At 49.9% G+C, this 20,497-nt stretch overlaps 1 protein-coding gene across 1 annotated transcript; it reads left to right on the top strand.

The window, feature by feature from the left end:
• The first annotated feature begins 18,024 nt into the window (after positions 1-18,024).
• Positions 18,025-20,026, top strand: ASB12 (ankyrin repeat and SOCS box containing 12). Its single transcript, XM_060249433.1, has 2 exons — positions 18,025-18,858; positions 19,818-20,026. Exons 1-2 carry the CDS (start codon positions 18,036-18,038, stop codon positions 19,949-19,951), a joined length of 957 nt encoding a protein of 318 aa, XP_060105416.1. The 5' UTR covers positions 18,025-18,035; the 3' UTR covers positions 19,952-20,026.
• The last annotated feature ends 471 nt before the right edge of the window (positions 20,027-20,497 follow it).

Genomic DNA, 20,497 nt, shown 5'->3' with positions numbered 1-20,497 from the left:
GGTTGCCAAGTCCAATTTAAGAAATATCTGGGGACTTTGGGGGGTGGAGCCAGGAGTCTTTGGGGGTGGAGCCAGGAGACATTGGGGGCGGAGCCGAGAGCAAGGGTGTGACAAGCATAATTGAACTCCAAGGGAGTTCTGGCCATCACATTTAAAGGGACTGCACAAATTTTAAAATGCCTTCCTTCCATAGGAAATAATGAAGGATAGGGGCACCTTCTTTTGGGGCTCATAGAATTGGACCCCCTGGTCCAATCTTTTTGAAACTTGGGAGGTATTTTGCGGAGAGGCACTAGATGCTATACTGAAAATTTGGTGCCTCTATCTCCTTCCCCAGAGCCCCCGATACCCGCGAATCAATTCCCCATCATTCCCTATGGGAATCGTTCATGGAGGTGCATGATGGCTCTGGGGGCGGGGCTTCTCCCGCTGGCCAGCTGGCTGGGGGAGGGGGGAAGCCTGTAAAACCTGGGGATCCCCCTCTGGGACCTGGGGATTGGGAAGCCTACCCCCACCTATGAATCCATCAACAGAAGATGGCACTCTGCTGAATCCCTTGGGGGGGGGAGGGCGGAAGAGCCCTCTTGGACCACTCCTCCTATGAGTTTCCTGCCTGGCATGGTGAAGGGAAATGTCCCAATGAGGAGTGTTCAGTGGTGTTTGGCCGCTCACTGGAGAGAGGGACTACCTCCAATGCTCCTAACAGGCCGAGTGTCTCGTAAGGATTCTGAAAAAGACTTCTTCAGGATTGTTTCATGCCATCTGCCAGAATTCCAACTCAGCTCCAGGCACCACTCCTTGAAAACATTAAATATTAACAGGTAAAAATATACTTGTATTTATTACATAATAAATTGAAAAAACAGATATTGGCCCTGGGAACGAAGCCCTCCAAAACAATCCCCACACTACCAGAGGCTCTGGCAAGGACCAAACTTGGGGGAAGGTGGAAGCTGAGGCTCAAAGGCAACAGACCCTCCCCCACCTGGGAGAGAACCCCTCCACAGACTCCCGCCTCATCTTTATACATCCAAGTTCCAGTTCCATTTTGTTTGAGGGTGGATTGGTGTCCTTGGGAACCTGATGCTCTGAGAGAAACGCACACACACACACAACGGTGACTGCAGGCTTGGGAGCAAGCAATGGGGCGTCAGCTGATGGAGAGCGCCTGACCCAGTACTGGCATTCTGCTGAATGGAAGTAAGAACCTAAAACGGTTAAGGGAATCGGAGTGCATGGGACCAAGCATTCTATTAGAACAAAGCGGGAATCAAGTGCACCTTTAAGACCAACCAATTTTTATTCAGAATGGAAGCTTTCGTTCTGTTAGTCAAGCTGAAAACATTAAATATTGACAGGTAAAAATATACTTGTATTTATTACAAAACAAATGGAAAAAAACAGATATTGATCCCGGTGGTAGCCCCAATTAAGAATCTACTTGTCCAGTGAAAATGACCATGACTGACTCATGTTTCGGCCCAATGGCCTTCCTCAGTGGTCAAACAAATGATATTACAGAATAGCTCCTGACATTAAAATGCAACAGTCATTTCTTATAAATTGACCAAGGTGACATTTGTTAACTATTGTCTGTGACCAAAGACAAAGCTATTCATCAGAGTTGATACTCCTGCATCACTATCGGCTCCTGGCTACGTAGAGTTGTCCTGACCAAGTGAGAAAGGTACACAACTGAACCATTATTATAGGAAAGTGTATCTGACCATCAAAGCAGACTAGAAAGAATGAGGCCACTGGTTAGTGAATATCTTTGCAAAGGGGCAAGCAGCTAACCCTGGAGACCAGTATGGAGAGAGAGAAGAAGGGAGAACACAGACTATCCCCAAGAAAACACAAAATGAAGTCTTAGAGAGCTCCTTCTATTAACAAGAAGAGCAACCTGACAAAACGATGGTGTCAGCACTCCAAAATGCAAAGCATTAAGGCAGCTTGATGATGGTCTGTGGCTGTTGCTTTTGGTCATCTGAAGGTAAATAACCTCAGTGCTCCATCCATTTCTTAAAAATCTCTGTACCATTATTTGTTTTGTTAGATGTGCCAAAAGGACATGGCCCAGAAATGCCATTGTGGGATGACACAGGCCTCTTGTACTTCAGAAGTCAAACCACATTCACTCACATTGGACAGGGAGAGAGGCATCTGGGGGTTCCAGTAGGCAGCCCCAGCCCCAGATCTCTATTGCCTTTGGAGCTGAAACAGGCCAAGCAAGAGAGGTGAGCCTTAAAGCCAGTCCCAAAGACAAATCTGCTTTGGCTGATGGAGAAGACTGTGCCTGTTTCCACCACACCTGCTGGAATGTTTCCACCACTGACTTCTCCCAACAGTCTTGTGTAACCGCTGCCAAAGCCACTGCAATCATGGCAAGGTATCTCCAAGATAACTCTGGAGCTTCCCACATCCACCCTTCTCCACCTGGGAATCAATGTCTTCATCCCAGAACTACCAGAGGATGTTGGAAGAGGTCTGTATAGTGAACAAATGCCAGCAAGAAAAGAGAAATGTGCAGACAGAAGAGGGGAAAACCCACAGTGTAAGAAGGCATCAATGGCTAAAGGGGAAAAAAGAAAACAGACACCAAACCAGCCAGCCTGTGCAGTTGAGGGTTGCCAGACCCACTGGTGGAAGTGAGGGTCCCCTGCTGCTAGCTCCACCCCCGCCCCCCATTAGCTGGCTGGAAGAATGAACTTATCCCCCAAAAGAGGGAGATCTATCCGACATGCAGCAATGTGACCCAGTCAGGGCTACACTTTGGTATTTAGGCAAAAACTCCATGATGAACGCCAGATTTACTTGGAATGCCTCTAAGGGAGGGAGTTGAAAGGCTGCTGCTCCCCAAGCCATTTCCCTGCTGTAATGTACTGAGAACCGAGACGGTTTGAAGGCAACATTCTGTATTGGGAGTACACTACCAGACAAAGAACACGCAGGCCGGGCCCTGCTTATATACATCGCCCGGACAGCCCCCCTGGTTTGACCAGGCCAATCCTGGTCAGTCCAAACTTCCCGCCACAGGTCTTGGTGGGCGGGGCGACAGGCGAGCTACATCCGGGGACCCAGGGGTCGCCTTCTGTAGGGCTCGCCATGCGGTACCATCTTAAGTCAATATATAACACCTGCACAGAAAAAGTATGGGGGGGAGGGGTGGCTGCAGTTTATTAGCTTATTGTAGTATATTTTAAGTATATTGCTATTTGTTTTCATGCACTAGTAGGATCATACTATTTTATTACAGGTAGAATAGTTATCTTTGTTAATATATTAGACATCTTAATTTTAGAGTGTCCAAAATGTTTGGGATGTTTTAATATTAAATCTATTTCTCATATTTATTGTCAGGGTTTTGTAGAAAAAACCCAACAGGAACTCAATGGCATATTAGGCCACACCCTCGAGTCCCAACACCAAGTCAGCCAGAACTGTGTTGAGAGCCAGTTTGGTGTAGTGGTTAAGTGTGTGGACTCTTATCTGGGAGAACCAGGTTTGATTCCCCACTCCTCCACTTGCACCTGCTAGTATGGCCTTGGGTCAGCCATAGTTCTGTAAATGCAGATACAACCTCTTGTTCATATATAGGACTGCAGATACAAACCTCTTGTTCATATATAGGACTGCTCTAAGGTAGCATCTCTTCCAACCTCTCTTAATTTATAGAATACATTTCCAGTAGTTAACCCATTTCATTTGTTCAGGGAAACATCTGCCACTCTCATGAAGTCTCAATTTTCAAGTATGCAATTTATACTTTCTTCATACATGAATTGCACATAAGGCTGCATACAATTTGCACCACAGATGCAAAGAATTGTGTCTTTGTTGACTTTTCCCTTGTGTTGTGTTTAAAAAAAACCCTCACTTTCCCCACCCTTTGGTCAAGACAAATTTCCAAGCCATTTACATGAAATAATAACATGGAATTGAATCAGGGGTGATTCCCAGCTCCATATATAGCACTGCTCCAAGCTCCATTTTTTTTTCATTTTTAATATATGCTACAGAAAATGTTATATCCCATTAAATGTAAGAAATTCTTGCTGATTTAAAAAAAAGAAAAAAACAGGCACCATTAGTAGTTTTTATTGCTTCATGAAGGATAATATTCCTTATTGGGTGGCTACAGAGGCATAGGCAGGTATGTGCAAACTTGCTTATGTCTTAATGATTTCTAAGGAAAGAAAGATAGAGACTTCTCAGGGCAAAAGGTTTAGTGGAAAAAAGGAAGCAGAGAAATCCATCCACGTAGAGCTAAGCAGCAATTCCTTAGGGAGTGATCTTCAAGGGAAGCTATCCAAGTTGAGATCTGACTAAAGCGAGGGCATCAGGCAGTGCTTCTGGGTCTCAGGGTCATCTGAAACAAACCGAAAATTGAAAAGACTATGGAATGATAAAGGAAAGGGGTACTTTTTGACAAGATGCGCAATGCATTCCACTTGCCATGGCATTGCATTCTCATCAGAGTATTATAAAGTTTCCCCAAGACACAGAATGGGACCGCCACACACAAAGCTCCGAAGTTTCTCATTTTGCAAAATAAGTCAGATACATTTATTCACTCTGATTACTTTATCGCTTTCAATGACACCTGATAAAACAATTAAAAAGTGCTATCGAAATGCTCGTTACTCTAAAATCTGGCAACAAAATAAGTAGCAACTGCACATTCACAGTACTAGAAGTAATACTTCTGAAAGAGAATCGGAACGACACCACCGAAGTTCTAACAGTACAAATTCTTCTTCTTGTCAGTAGCGCCAAGCAGAAACAACTACCAGTTTAAGGCTTATTCTAATGTGCAGCTATGCACGTTTTATGCAGTGTCAAATATGTACTGTGTTAAACAGGTTTTTGTGCACATGTATGGTATTTAACAAAGACTAGGTTGTTTCTTTGAAAAGGAATGAATGAGAAAAAGACATAAAGTGGAGCAGGAGGTACATCTGCCAGGGCAGCCACTGCAGGTGCAGCAGGAAGGATCCCGGCACTGCTCTCCCCCTCATGACAAATGGCAGTTGGAAGCATCTCTGTCTCCCGCTCCCCCCTGGATCCAGGGGTTCATATCTTCTTGACTCCTTTGCCTAAGCCAGGATCCACGGCCTAAGCAAACAGGCAACATCAAAATGAGGCTGTTTCTCCACGGAGCCCACCAAATCCAGGGAGAGTGAAGAAAGAGGCACAACCCTTGCTGTGTTCAAACAGATGCCAGCCTCCAGGTCGAACCTGGGAATCCCCTGGAATTACAGAGAATAGTTCTGGATGAATTGGATGCTTTGAAGGGTGGACTCTGTGGCCTTGTACTCCACTGAGGTCTCTGTCCTCCCCAGGCTCCACCCCCAAATCTCCTGGATCTGGCAGTCCTACCTCCTCATTCCAGCCAGGGGTGATTTGGCAACTCTATTCAAAATAGCAGCTCGGACAAATCTGTAATCTGGGCCAGGTTTTAATACAGGGGTATCATTTAGGGTTGCCAAGTCCAATTCAAGAAATCTCTGGGGACTTTGGGGGTGGAGCCAGGAGACACTGGGGTGGAGCTAGGAGCAAGGGTGTGACAAGCATCACTGAACCCCTTCCTTCCCTCCACCCTCCCCTTTTCTGATTTCACCTCAGAGGCGGAGCGGAGCGGGCGATGCCACTGCGCTGCTGCCACCTCTTCTCCGGGTCACCGTAGCTGCTCCTCCGAGATGGGGCGGCTCGCCACGCTCCTTGGTGCCGTTTCCCCCCTCCCCCCGCTTCCATTTTTTTGAAGAGCGGGGGAAGAGGCTGTAAATCCTGGGGTCCCCCGCCAGGACGGGAGGATTGGGAAGCCTAGTATCATTCTTTGCCTTAACTGTCTCCTAGAATTACCAGCAATCTCCAGGCACAGAGATCAGTTCCCCCTGGAGAAAATGGCTGCTTTGGAAGGTGGACCTGGTGGCATTCTATCCTACAGAAGTCCCTCCCCTCCCCAAGCCCCGCCCAGCCCAGGCTCCACCCCCAAATGTTCAAGATTTTCCCAACCCAAAATTGGCAGCTCTAGCCCAGGGGCTTCTTTAAAAGGACTGCCTTGTTGTCAAAGAAGGCAGAGAGGCTGGGGGCATCATGTTGAAGGGAAGAATCCCAAAACGAAAGCCATGTCAGCTGCTTGCTTGTAGTTAATGCACAACTGAAGTCTGGGGTCCCCAATATGGGCCCCTGAGCATCATTCGCGGGACCGACTCATCACCAAGTGGGGTTTTTTTTTAAGTGGGTGGGGCCAGCTGGGGCTTTTGCCCTGCAAGGCTTCTGAATGGCCACTGGAGATCTGATTGGCTGAGCAGATGTTTTGAAAGATGCTGCTTCAACAGGAGCTGTCAGCACAGCCCGAGGATCTTCATTTTGCCATCTTCAGGCCTCTGGGCCATGCCTGAAGGGAGGGGGCAGCATGAGAGCTCAGGACCTCCGAGGCTCACAGTGCTCCTCGGCAGAGTTACACCCTCCTAAGGCCATTGAAGTCCATGGTGTAGAAGGGGGGAGCTCTGCTTAGGACTGTCCCATCATTCTTGCATCGGCCGGCTGTGGCTTTTCATTCTTCAATGCAGCTTCAGAATTCAGCCTGTGCATCTTTTGTGCGGAACTGAACAAAATGTCAGCCCAACACAGCAACCAGCCGCCTGGGTCACTAGGATTCTAGAGCTTCCCCAGCAAATGAGGAGATTACCACCCTTCTCTCCACCCCCTCCCCACTGCACACTTTGGAGGGGGCTGTGGCTCAGTAGCAGAACATTTGCTTGGCATGCAGGAGGTCCGGGGTTCATTCCCTGGCATCTCCTGTGGAAAGGACCAGGCAATAGGTGAAATGCCATGAAATGAAAAACACTGCGTTATAATTGACTCTCAGATAAATCAGCAGCCATGCAGCTAGAGATGGGGGTGGGTGGGCGTGGCTTTCCCCACCCTCCGGCAGAAGCTGCTTCACAGATCTGGAAGGCGAGGAAAGCAAATGGAGATCAGCCACAAATTCTTCCACAGCCGCTCTGCGTTTCCCCTGGGTTGCACCAGCCTCCCCTTTGCACCAGCCGTACAAGACCAAGATCCACATCTGCTTCCCCTCCCAACCCATCCTCCCTTGAGAACCGCTGAGCTCCTGCATCACGACTGCTTAAAGAGTTCTTCTGATAAGGCCACTTCAGCCTGTCAGACAACTTTTTTATAAAAAGTTCAGAATCCACTGGGGGACTTCCAGAAACGCTGTTCTCAGGGGAGCGGATCAGATAATGCTTGCTCCACCAGCTCTGATCCTTTTAAGGTCTTGGGCCATCTCTGCTTGAAGTGTGAATGTCTAAACAGAGGAGCCAAGTCTGTGTTGCAAGCCTTGCGGGGCAGGGCCCTTAAAGCATTGCAAAAACAACCCCTGAGGGGCTAAGGGGAGGTTTATAAAATTATGCCCGGGGCAGACAGGGCAGGGAGAACTTTTTCTCATCTCCTAAAATACTTGAATGCAAGGGCAGCCAATGAAGTTCATGGGCGGTAGACAGGGGGAAAAAGGAAATCTTCTTTATACGAGTAATTAAAATGTGGAATATGCTGCCAGAGGATGGTCACATAGATGTCTTCTAAAAGACAGTTGGACAGATTCATAGAGGAGAGGTCTATCAGTGGCTAAAGAGAACCTCCATATTCAAAGGCAGTAAACCTCTGAATCCCAGTGTCAAGAGGCAACTGCAGGGGAAGGCCTTGTCCTCTGTGCCCTGTTGTTGGCCCTCCAGAACTATCAGAGACAGGGTGCTGGACTAGATGGACCACTGGGGAGGGAGGGAGCAGACGATGTCACATGTGAGAGCTTTGGAGAGGGTGAGGCCTGATGAACTGTCCAGTTTTGCAGCACAGTCAGAGCAGAAGGGCCCTGTCGAGATCTGCTCTCCTCAGGACCGGATCTACACGTAATTTTTAGCTGAATATCTCCAACAAAATGTATTTAATAAAAGGAAAATTCTATCCTACTTTTTAGAAGATGTTAAACCCTATATTACTACATGTGTTGCAAACTTCTTAGTAGAAGCCTATAAAATTAAATCTAGGCATACGACTGTATTTTAATTGCTGGGTGTCTACTTTTGATTAGTATCGTTGGCTGCTATTTTAAGAGATTGTTTATGTATTGTTCTTACTATATTTCAGGCCTTTGTACCTACTTTTGATAGTGAATCATTATTGCTCTTATGCCAATAAAGGTCTGGACTAACTGCATGTTTTTGAGGGGGGGCAAAATTAAAAAATGATGCCCCCTTATGGACCCATTCTATCTTATGGGCCCATACAATACAATAGACTCTATACCCAATTTGGCGCCCTCCCCCTGCATTAGTGTCCGGGGCAAGCGACCCCCTCTGCCCCCCCCCCCCCGATCTGGCCCTGGCTCTTCTGCAGGCATGCTCATGTCACAGTTCCTCTGAGTATCTTGAGAGCTGTTTCTGCAAATGGGTGAAGGTTTTTTAAAATATATACATTTATTCCCTATTTTTATCCCCACTGGGATAAAAGCAGTTTTCAGCATTGTTCTTCTCTCCCCCCACCCCACCCCACCCGTGAGGGAGATCAGGCTAAAAGGCTGGCCCCAGGTCACTTGGCCAAACAAAGTGGGGATTGGAACCCAGGACTTCCAGGGCTAGTCTGACACTCTAATAATTAAACCACACTTTCATGAAGGGGAACAGATGCACCTATAAATCAAAGGCACATTGTAACCAGTAAGGGTTTTACATTTTCTTTTCTCTCTCAGACCCAGACATTGGAATTCTCTCCCCAGGGAGATCTGCCTCCCTCCCTCGATCCTTGTCTTTTGCCAGGAGGAGAAGACTTGTTTCATCTGGCATATCACCCCAGGAGCAGTTAGTGGTGGCCCTCCTTCCAGCGTTCCTTGTGCATGTGTTTCTAATCGCATGCTATATTTTTTAGAAAAGGTAAAGGTAATCCCCTGTGCAAGCACCAGTCGTTTTCGACTCTGGGGTGACGTTGCTTTCACAACATTTCACGGCAGACTTTTTACGGGGTGGTTTGCCATTGCCTTCCCCAGTCATCCACACTTCCCCCCCACCCCCCAGCAAGCTGGGTACTCATTTTACCGACCTCAGAAGAATGGTCAACCTTGAGCTGTCTACCTGAACCCAGCTTCCACCAGGATTGAACTCAGGTTGTGAGCAGAGAGCTCGGACTGCAGTACTGCAGCTTTACCACTCTGTGCCACGGGGCTGCTTCTGTATTTTAATTGTTTAAATGTTTTAGTGTGGACCCTGGTTGTGTGGAAAGGCAGGGTAAAATTATTTTAATTAAATATTATCAGGACTGCCCCAAGCAGCCTGAAAAGCCGGAGGGGCAGGGTGAGGCTGTTCATGCAATAGATGATGAACTGGTAGAATCAGGATGCGACCTTAGCTAAGGTTGCCAACTCCAGGATGGGAAATTCCTGGAGATTTTGAGGGCAGAGCGTGGGAGTGGGAAGTGAGGAAGGGGGAGCCACAGCGAGGTATAATGCCAGAGAGGCCATCCTCCTACACAGCTGGGGAAGCTGATCTCTGCGGTCTGGAGAGCAACTGTCATTCCAGATCTCCAAGCCCCACTAGAGGTTGTCAACCCTAAACCTGGCACTTTTAAATGGGCGTGGGGTAAATGGAGCACCAGATCAGCGTGACATTTGTGTTCAGAAGCAGCCAATGGACAAATGGCAGCTGCCTTCCTGCCCTCTTGTTGCGTTTCCCACAAGCTTTTGGAGGGACCCTTTTGGAAACAGCACGGACCCACCCACACTTTCGTCTGCCAGGTACTTTTTTTTTATATAAAATCTGTCAAGCAGAAGCACTTTTCTATGACTTTTTTTGCTTTTTCACACAGACCAAGGGCTGGGGTATGTTATGCGTGGGGTTTTTTGGTGTGTTTGTTTCACCTGTCCTTTCATGATCTGGAATCAAACCCTCATTTGCAGGCATGCAAGGAACTGAATTCACCTCTTTCGCCCCTCATGCCCCACAGCAGCGCTGCAAGCCAGGAGCAGACGGCACACCAGCACATTCTGGGCAGAAGTCTAAGAATAAATCCAGCATGGGATGGAGACGGACACCGACGTTTCTGGCTTTCTTTTTTCCCCTCCTGTCCCCCAGTCACCCTGGGTCAAATTGGCTCTGCCAGAGAGGCTAAAAAGGCAGCTGCTTTGCCCTGCCTGCTGACCTCTGGGAAGTTCCCATCTTGCCTCAAACGTCTGCCTGGGGATTCAGCAAGACTCCGGGGACCTAATTTGCACAGCATCAGCCGCTGCCCCCGGATCATTCTGAGGACTGAGAATCTACAGCACTATGCTCTATCTGAGGCACTGGGAGGAGACAGGGCAGTTCTGGCTGCTGCACTCCCTCCGAGACAGGCAGCCCCTTTGCACGTGTGCGGACAGCTGTTTCCATAAAGGTGCACGTTTCCATAAAGGTGAACGTGTCCCCAGCACAGCATCTTTCTCAATGTAATCGACGTGCATGTTCTGTCCCCAGGCCTAGGCGGAGCCCAGGGGCACACTTAAGACCAACCACGCTTAGTGCAGTGTGCATGGGCACTTCTTCAGTGCCAAGGCAGGCGCTTCTGAAGCAGTCCCAGGTTGGGGGTGGGGTGGGGAGGGGAGAGCCCGGCCATGACTGGAGTGGCTCCGTCTGTCTGGCCCATCTCCCCCCCCACCTGGGATCCTCTTCTGCTGCAGTGGGTGCGGGGGTGCGGTCTCATTTGGAATACTGTGTACAATTCTGGTCACCGCATCTCAAAAAGGATATTATAGCATTGGAAAAAGTCCAGAAAAGGGCAACTAGAATGATTAAAGGTTTGGAACACTTTCCCTATGAAGAAAGGTTGAAACGCTTGGGACTCTTTAGCTTGGAGAAACGTCGACTGAGGGGTGACATGATAGAGGTTTACAAGATAATGCATGGGATGGAGAAAGTAGAGAAAGAAGTCCTTTTCTCCCTTTCTCACAATAAAAGAACTCATGGGCATTCAATGAAATTGCTGAGCAGCCAGGTTAAAACGGATAAAAGGAAGTCCTTCTTCACCCAAAAGGTGATTAACATGTGGAATTCACTGCCACAGGAAGTGGTGGCGGCTACAAGTATAGCCACCTTCAAGGGGGGATTGGATAAAAATATGGAGCAGCAGCTATTAGCCACAGTATATATACGTGTGTGTGTGTGTATGTATATGTGTGTGTGTGTATACACACACATATATTGGCCCCTGTGTGACACAGAGTGTTGGACTGGATGGGCATTGGCCTGATTCAACATGGCTTCTCTTATGCTCTTATGACTAGGGCAATGATGCTCTGTATTCTGGTGCTGGGGGGGGGGGCACAGTGGGAGGGCTTCTAGCCCCACTGAGGGACCTCCTGATCCAACAGGGCTCCTCTTATGTTCTTGTGTGACCCAGAGTGCTGGACTGGAGGGGCCACTGGCCTGCTCCAAGCAGGCTGCTCTTCTGCTCTTCCGTGCTGCCTGCTGTGGGGCGGGCCGGGCGGGGCGGGTGGGCGCCGAGCAGCCCCCTGGCCAAGAATGGAAGCGGCCGGCGCGGGGCGGCTAAAATTAGCCCGCTGCCTCCAGCTGTCCCGCGGGGCGGCCTCAGCCGGCTTGGCCACCTCACAGAGGGCGGCGGCGACGTGGCTCGGGGGGCCCGGCCGGCCTGGACGCCGCTCTCCCCGCACCCGGGGAGCGCTCCCTTCGCCGCCACTCCGCAAGCCGCCTCGCCCCGTGAGTAGCCCGCCTGGGCAGCCCCAGCAGCAGCAGGAGGAGGAGGAGGGCGGACGGGCGGGCGGGGGGGGAGGGGACATTTCCCGAGGGGCCCCCCTTCGTTCTCAGGAGCAGGGCTCGGGGGAGGCGGGGAGCCGGGCGGGCCGCGCTTCTCTCCCAGACGGGGAGGGGGGGGCGCTTCCCACTTGCAGGGAGGGCGAGGCTGTCCGGGAGTCGGAGCTTGTCTCCTGCCCCCCTCCCCACCTGTAATGGTACAGTCCTCGCGGCCTCAGAGCAGAGCTTGGGCGCCCCGGGCCCCGCACAGGTTCATTCCGGGCAGCCGCCCTCGTGGGCACGTGCGCGCGCACCTGCTCCTGCTCCGGTAGCTGGCGCGATGTGCACGCGCACGGAAGCTTTCTTCTGTTGCTTCAGACCCCCCCAGGGGCCAGGATATATATACTGTGGCTAATAGCTGCTGCTCCATATTTTTATCCAATCCCCCCTTGAAGCTGGCTATGCTTGTAGCCGCCACCACCTCCTGTGGCAGTGAATTCCACGTGTTAATCACCCTTTGGGTGAAGAAGGACTTCCTTTTATCCGTTTTAACCTGACTGCTCAGCAATTTCATCGAATGCCCATGAGTTCTTGTATTGTATTATTGGCCACTGTGTGATCCAGAGTGTTGGACTGGATGGGCCATTGGCCTGATCCAACATGGCTTCTCTTACGTTCTTATGTGACACAGAGTGTTGGACTGGACGGGCCATTGGCCTGATCTAATATGGCTTCTCTTATGTTCTTCTGTGACACAGAGCGTTGGACTGGATGGGCCATTGGCCTGATCCAACATGGCTTCTCTTATGTTCTTCTGTGACACAGAGCGTTGGACTGGATGGGCCATTGGCCTCATCCAACAGGGCTTCTCTTATGTTCTTCTGTGACACAGAGTGTTGGACTGGATGGGCCATTGGCCTGATCCAACAGGGCTTCTCTTATGTTCTTATGCCCGCCTGGGTCTCTCTCTGGACTCCACTCAAGGTGGGTAGCCGTGTCAGCCTGTCTGTAGCAAGAGTCCAGCAGCACCTGAAAGGCTGACAGAATTTGTGACAGGTACAAACTTCCTTGAGCTTTTTGAAAGCTCATCCCCTGCCACAAATTTTTGTCAGTCTTGAAGGTGGCGCTGGACTCCTGCTGCTCTCTGCGCTCTCCTATCTTTGTAGGGCCCCACATTTAGCCTGGCGGCGATGCCTGAGAGTTAAAAGAGGGGGATTGGGCCTGTGGAGAAGCAAGCGATGGGGAAGCCCAGTTGTTTGGTGCTGGATTTGGGGAGGGGGCACGTGATACCTATGCGTCAGCACTGGGCTGATACACTCCAGGTAGGGCTGTTTGCACATGCACACACCTCCTTGGTGGAGTTTTTGAGAATGCATGCTTAGGAAGTGACCGCAAAATGTGCCACAGTCATTGGGAAACATCTCTGCCTGTAGGGCTGTGAGAGGCTTTCCCTGTGGGGTCTGTGGCTTTCACACATCAATGACTTTAGGTGATGCTGGAGTCCCTGGCATTTGGGGGGTCTAGTGGTTAACACAAAAGAACAGTGACGCTTTGCTGCTGGGACTGATTTCCCCTGAGTGACCATTCACAATAGCCATCCAAAGCATGACTTTAAGTTTTGTCAGTGATCACCGTTCTCTTCCACAAAACGGTTTGCAAAAGCAAACAAACAACACTGCTCCTCCTCTGCAGAAATACAGAGGTTCTCTTTCGTCTGCACTTTTAGGAAGATTGTCCCCTGACCCCTTTTACCTCTGTTGCATCTTTTCTGGCATGTAGGAGAGCTCGTTTTGTGCTGGTGGAAAGTGCTGCCAAGTTTGCGCTGACTCCATAGCGCTTTCAAGGCGAGAGACATTCAGAAGTGGTTTGCTGTCGTCTGCTTCTGTGTAGCAACCCTGGCATGCCTTGGCGGGCCCCCTTCTAAATACTGACCAGGGCTGATCCTGTTTAGCTTCCGAGATCCAATACGTACTGATTAGACATCAGAAACTCAAAGGAGTCTTGCAGAGTATATTTCTGTGGACTAAAGTCTACTTAACCAGAGGCATCTGCTAACATTCAGTCGGCAGAAATTTATCTACATGTTTATTTTTGCTCCACTCTCCTCCCCAATGGGGAATTGAAAACAAATCAGCCAGTATCATAATGCCCCTGTATAAATCGATGGTGTGGTCTCATTTGGAGTACTGTGTGCAGTTCTGGTCGCCGCACCTCAAAAAGGATATTATCGCATTGGAGAAAGTGCAGAAAAGGGCAACTAGAGTGATTAAAGGGTTGGAACGCTTTCCCTATGAAGAAAGGTTGAAACGCTTGGGGCTCTTTAGCTTGGAGAAATGTTGGCTGCGGGGTGACATGATAGAGGTTTACAAGATAATGCATGGGATGGAGAAAGTAGAGAAAGAAGTCCTTTTCTACCTTTCTCACAATACAGGAACTCGTGGGCATTCGATGAAATTGCTGAGCAGACAGGTTAAAACGGATAAAAGGAAGTACTTCTTCACCCAAAGGGTGATTAACATGTGGAATTCACTGCCACAGGAGGTGGTGGCGGCCACAAGCATAGCCAGCTTCAAGAGGGGTTTAGATTAAAATATGGAGCAGAGGTCCATCAGTGGCTATTAGCCACAGTGTTTGTGTATATATAAAATTTTTGGCCACTGTGTGACACAGAGTGTTGGACTGGATGGGCCGTTGGCCTGATCCAACATGGCTTCTCTTATGTTCTTATGACCCGAAGCAGAGAGAGAGAGAAAGAGTAAGGTCATCTAGCTGGCTTCTGTGCCAGAGGGAGAATTCGAACACAGGTCTTCAACACTCAAACCACCTCACCAAGCTAGCTAACGCATATGCACAAGCAGCAGCCCTGTGAGAATTCATGGAGGAAGAAGTAGTTCCTCCTCACATCCGCAAACCTCTTCTTCCAGGAATTTTATAAGATCTTTGGTCATTTTTCCCTTCCCCCATCTTGACTGACTCTAAATTCTTCCTTTCCTTCTGGAGCATGCTCAGTTCTCATCCAGCTGCTCTGAGGACTTTCACTCTTGTTTTTTTGGTTAATTTACAAAGTTATATTTTTCTTCACATACCCATGGAGGCCCCCACGTTAGCAGAAGGACCGAACACACAAGCTGTTGCCTGTGAGGGATCCAGTCTCCACTCCAAGCCTCTCTGCTAGATCCAGTGGTGGGCTCCAAGAGGTCAGAAGGCCACGAAGTGACTGACACAGACTCAAGACAGTGGCCAAACTGTGGCTCTTTCACACATATTATGTGGCTCTTCCAGCCCCCACCGCCCTGCCGGCTAGCTTGAAGAAGGTGTTTGTCTCCTTAAATCACTTCTCCAAGACAGCCGGTGGCTTGGAGAATGCATTACAAGTTAAAGTTGCTTTCTTTCCACTTCTCCCTCCCTCCCTCCTTATCTATCTATCTATCTATCTATCTATCTATCTATCTATCTATCTATCTATCTTTCTTTCCTTCCTTCCTTCCTTCCTTCCTTCCTTCCTTCCTTCCTTCCTTCCTTCCTTCCTTCCTTCCATCCATCCATCCATCCATCCATCCATCCATCCATCCATCCATCTTGTGGCTCTCAAACATCCGACGTTTATTCTGTGTGGCTCTTTCTTTAAGCAGGTTTGGCAGCCTCTGGTCCAGGGACTTGCAGGAGGGGCAGGCATCTTCTTTGAGGGGGTGGGGGTGAGGGATATTTTGGAGATGGAATGCATGGCCCCTCCCCCAGGCATCTAGCATTTCATAGCCAGGTAGGTGGGGCTTGACATTCCTCCGCAAGGAAGATTAGGAATTGCCTTGCATGGATTTCCCTTACGAGTGCCTCTTGCTGCCAGGAATGTCCCTTTATCCTTCTGTCCCTAATTTAGCTAAGGGCTTTGTGAGGCTGGACATAGCATCCATCTCTCTGTCTGTCTGTCTCTGTCTGTCTGTCTCTGTCTCTCTCTGTCTGTCTGTCTCTGTCTCTCTCTCTCTTTCTCGTGTTCATCCTGCTTACCTCTGGTGAGGTCAGGTACTTGCTCCTCCCTGCCCTGCCCTGTGTATTCCTCACAACAACCCCATGAAGTACAGTAGACTGGGAGAGCTTCCCAAGGACGCCCGACCAGCTTCATAGCAGAACAGGGATGTGAAGCTACTGGATCTCTCCAGTCCTGGTCCTGCGTTCTTAGCAGCACACAACACTGTGAACACCTGAAACTGCCTTCTGCTGCATCGATCAGACCTTCCGTCCATCCAAGTCAGCCTTGTCTCCTCAGATTGGCCGTGACTCTCTGGGGTCTCAGGCAGAGAAAGGTCTTTCACATCATTTGTTGCCAGATCCTGTAACTAGAGATGCCGGGGATTGAACCTGGGACCTTCCGCATGCCAAGCAGATGCTTTGCCACTGAGCCACAGCCCCTCCCCTATGGCTGACACTTTCTCTAATGTAATGTACTTTTCACCACTTTTTTACTAGCCAAGGCATACCTTTCCCCCCTGAAAAGTTTGGTGTAGTGGTTATGTGTGTGGACTCCTATCTGGGAGAACCAAGTTTGATTCCCCCCTCCTCCACTTGCACCTGCTGGAATGGTCTTGGGTCAGCCATAGCTCTGGCAGAGGTTGTCCTTGAAAGGGCAGCTGCTGGGAGAGCCCTCTCAGCCCCATTCACCTCACAGGGTGTCTGTTGTGGGGGGAGAAGATATAGGAGATTGTAAGCCACTCGGAGTCTCTGATTCAGAGAGAAGGGCGGGGTATAAATCTGCAATTCTTATTATTATTATTGTTAAAATGTAAGGCAAAATGTATTTCAATATATAAAAATATTTGCTTTTGGAGGATATCTAAAAATAGCCTCTCAGATGAAACGTCTTCCTTCCCCCACCTGATTCTGCATGAATTGCTGATCAGGGATTGCCTCCCGGCAAGTCTGGATTCCACAGAGACTCATGCAGAGACACAATGAGTAGCCCCGCCTCGGGGTGAGTGATCCTGCAGCACCATGCTCTCAGTCCAAATCCCACTTACTTGTTAAGAATACACAAGGAACCCCAGCATACTACGGCATCTGAAAGCATAGGCATCTGCTCACTTAGCTGGTGCTGGCCCGATGAATGAGAGGCTCAGCAAGTGAGGTGTCTGGTTTCATCCCCGTGGCGAGGCACCGTTGGCAGGGCTGTCCCACTTCAGGATGCAATGGGGAGGAGGGCACACATTGCTCCTGTCAAAATAATTTCCCATGCTTAGGAAACTAGATGCTGGAAAGAAGGGTCCTCTGGCCTCATTTTGTATATGAAGGGAGGCTTATTTTTGTAAATGCATGTAGATTCCACACACACCCCCAGCAACCTTACCATGGTACAGCCCAGACTCAGAACTCAAACCATCCACCGGAACAAAGCTCTCAAAATCTCATCACGATTCCCGGACCGAAAGAAGCTCGGCTGTCCATCACTAGAGCGAGAGCCTTTTCGGTGGCAGCCTCCGCCTTGTGGAATGCCCTCTTGCAAGGGAGACAGCCTTGGAGCGAGGCAGAACAGCCCCGCTTCCCCCTTTGGCCTGCCTGAGACACTTGCAGGGGAGACAGCCTTGGAGTGAGGCAGAACAGCCCCACTGCCCCCTTTGGCCTGCCTGAGACACTTGCAGGGAAGACAGTTTGGGAGGTGGGCAGAATGCCTGCCCAAGACCTGAGTGGATGAAAGAGGTGGCATGGCTTTGCCCCGACCCCCATGGGGGGGGGTCGCAGGCGTGGGGGCAGATTGGGGCGGCAAAAACCCCAGTGCCGTCCCTGGCTAGACATACAGCAATATAATATCAAATTGGCTAATAGAGGGAGAAAAAAATGTGCAGAAGGGGTGGGGGGTGGGGCTAAAGCAAGAGGGACACACAAGCGACAAATGCGGAAGAGCCCTAGGATTTGAGAGAACAAGGTTCAAATCTCCACTCTATCATGGGAGACCTTGGGCCAGTCACACTCTCTTAGCCTAACCTGCCTCACAGGGTGGTTGTTGTGAGGATCGAATGGAGGAGAGGAGATCTGTGTAAACTACCTTGAGTCCTGATTGGGAAGAAAGGTTGGGTATAAATGATGTAAATAAATAAAGTAAATAAACCCAGAGCCCCACCCTGTGACAACCCCATTCTGATCTCTACATTGGTCGGCCAGGAGGGCTCCCCCACGTGCTCATCTCAGTGGCTGCTTGGCTTGGCAGGATCTTCAGATCTGGACTCTGATTCTCAGTCTTGCCTCGTAGCTCTCAAGCATCACACCATGATGAAAGTCATCTTCAAGAAACAACTCAAGATGAGCCTGCTGGATATCACCAAGATCTTCTCCATGTTCCAGCCTAGAGAAGATGAAGAAGGGGTCAGAGAAAGAAAGGAGCTGAACCTGGCAGTGTCCCAGGATAACTACCAACTCCTAGACCAGTTGTTGTGCCAAGAGAGGTACAAGAAGTTTATCAACAGTCGGAGCGGGTGGGGGGTGCCCGGGACACCGCTCCGCTTGGCGGCCTCCAAGGGCCATGTGAGATGCCTCAAAGTTCTCCTCTCTCATGGCGCTGAAGTGGACAGCCTGGATGTGAAGGCCCAGACCCCACTGTTCACAGCGGTCAGCAACGGCCACCTCGATTGCGTGAAGGCCCTCTTGGAGGCAGGAGCTGACCCTTGCGGGAGCATCCACAACAACTGTACCCCTCTGCTGACTGCCGCGAGAGACGGGGACACCGACATCCTTCAAGAACTCTTGGAGCACGGGGCCGACACTAACGTCAAAGCCAGAGTCCCAGACTGGGCAGCCAACTCGGCCTCCTGCTCCGGCCCTTTGTACCTGTCAGCCGTCTATGGACACCTGGAGTGCTTCAAGATGCTTCTGCTCTACGGGGCCAATCCAGATTACAACTGCACTGATCAGAAAATGCTGTCACGAATCAGGAAGCCAGCCACGCTGCTAGAAATCTGCCTGAGGCACGGCTGCGGGCCTGAATTTGTCAGACTCCTGATAGATTTTGGAGCCAATGTGTACTTACCCGATATCACACTCAGCAAGATCTCTGCAAATTCTGAAGTGGTGGATCTGCTGGCCAGGGAAAGAGGTAACTCATTTTATCGGTTCTGCTGGGCAGCTGTGCTGGTCTGCCGTAGAAGAGCTAGATTAGCAGGAATCGAGGTCTGACAAATGGAGCTTTGATTCTTGAAAGCTTATACCCTGGAAGCCTTGTTGGTCTTCCAGGTGCTACTATGGGGTGGGGGTAGTGGTGGAAGAGAAGGTCTTAATGATTTCTTTAAAAAAGCATGGCCATCTCCTAAGTTTGCCATCCCCTAGGTGGGGCCTGGAGATCTCCTGGAATTACAACTGATCTCCAGACCACAGAAATCAGTTCCCCTGGAGAGCCTGGCGGCTTTGGAGGGTAAAGTCTGTGGCATTATACTGTGCTGAGACCCCTCCCCTCCCCTCCCTTCCCCAGGCTTCACCCCTAAATCTCCAGGAGTTTCCCAATCCTGTGCAATTCCAGAGTGGCAGGGGGCCTTTGACAAGGTGGTGTCCAGCAGGCTGTCTTTTGGGCACAGCTGTGATGTACAGAAGACGATGGTAGCCACCAGTGTTCCCTCTAAGCTGAGTTAGCGTGAGCTAGCACAGAGATTTTTAGCCTCCGTTCACACATTTTTGTCTTAGCTCAGGAGAAATGGCCCCAGAGCACAATAATTTATGCAGGAGCTCACAAGTTGAATGCCAGTAGCTCACAGCTTGAATGCACAGCTTGAATGCCAGTAGTTCACAACTTGAATGCCAGTAGTTCACAACTTGAATGCCAGTAACTCACAGCTTGAATGCCAGTAGCTCACAAAGTAGAATTTTTGCTCACAAGCCTCTGCAGCTTAGATGGAACATTGGTAGCCAGATAGGTTCTCTTGGCCAGTGCTGCCAAATCCTTTCTGCTTTTTCTCTCTGTTTCCAGTGAAGCATCCCTGTCAGAGCCTGAAGGCAGCTTGAAAGCTCAGCAGTCTTAGAAGTTTTCTTTCCCCCTTTTCTCCCCCCACCCTCCCCGTGCAGCTCACCCCAAGTCCTTGATGTGTCAGTGCAGGCTGGCTGTTCGGAAGTTCCTCAGGCTGGCCAGCCGGCCACAGGCTGCCGATCGACTGGACATCCCACCTGTGTTGCTGAACTACCTCAGACACCAACCGTAGCCGAAGATCGCTGCTGGAAGGAACTCCTGTAGCTGCAAGCTGCTGTAACTGGATGAGGAAAAAAACTAGAAACTTCTAAGAATAGCAAGACGTGTGGTGTGGTTGCCTTGTGTAGAGCAGCTTTAGAGAGTGTGTGTTGCTTAGCCAAGAACCCCAGTCTAGAAAGACTGATTCTTTTGGAACGGAGCAGGGGTCCAAGAGAAGTTCAGACAGTCCCAGCAGTCTCTAGTTTGGGGTGAATTTTTAAAGAATTATTAGAATCTCTCTGATGCGCCAGTGTGCTTTAAGTGTTCGGAGCCGGGGTGCTGTGTAGTGCTTGGAGTGTCAGGCTAGGATATGGGATGCCCAGAGGCCCAGCCTCTGCCATGGAAGCTGGCTGGGAGACCTTAGGCCCGTCACACACTCTCAGGCTAACCTACCTCACTGGGTTGTTGTGAGAATAAAACGAAGGAAGCAAGTCAATAAAACCCAAGGGCCCTGAATAATGTATGTGCAACAGACCTGCCCAGTCCATTCCCCCTTCCTCCCAGGCATTGATGGTGGCAG

Source organism: Heteronotia binoei, chromosome 11 (assembly GCF_032191835.1).
Source record: "Heteronotia binoei isolate CCM8104 ecotype False Entrance Well chromosome 11, APGP_CSIRO_Hbin_v1, whole genome shotgun sequence".
Classification (NCBI taxonomy): Eukaryota; Metazoa; Chordata; class Lepidosauria; order Squamata; family Gekkonidae; genus Heteronotia; species Heteronotia binoei.
The sequence above is the reverse complement of the archived record's forward strand: the minus strand, read 5'-3'. Positions and strand labels throughout refer to the sequence as shown.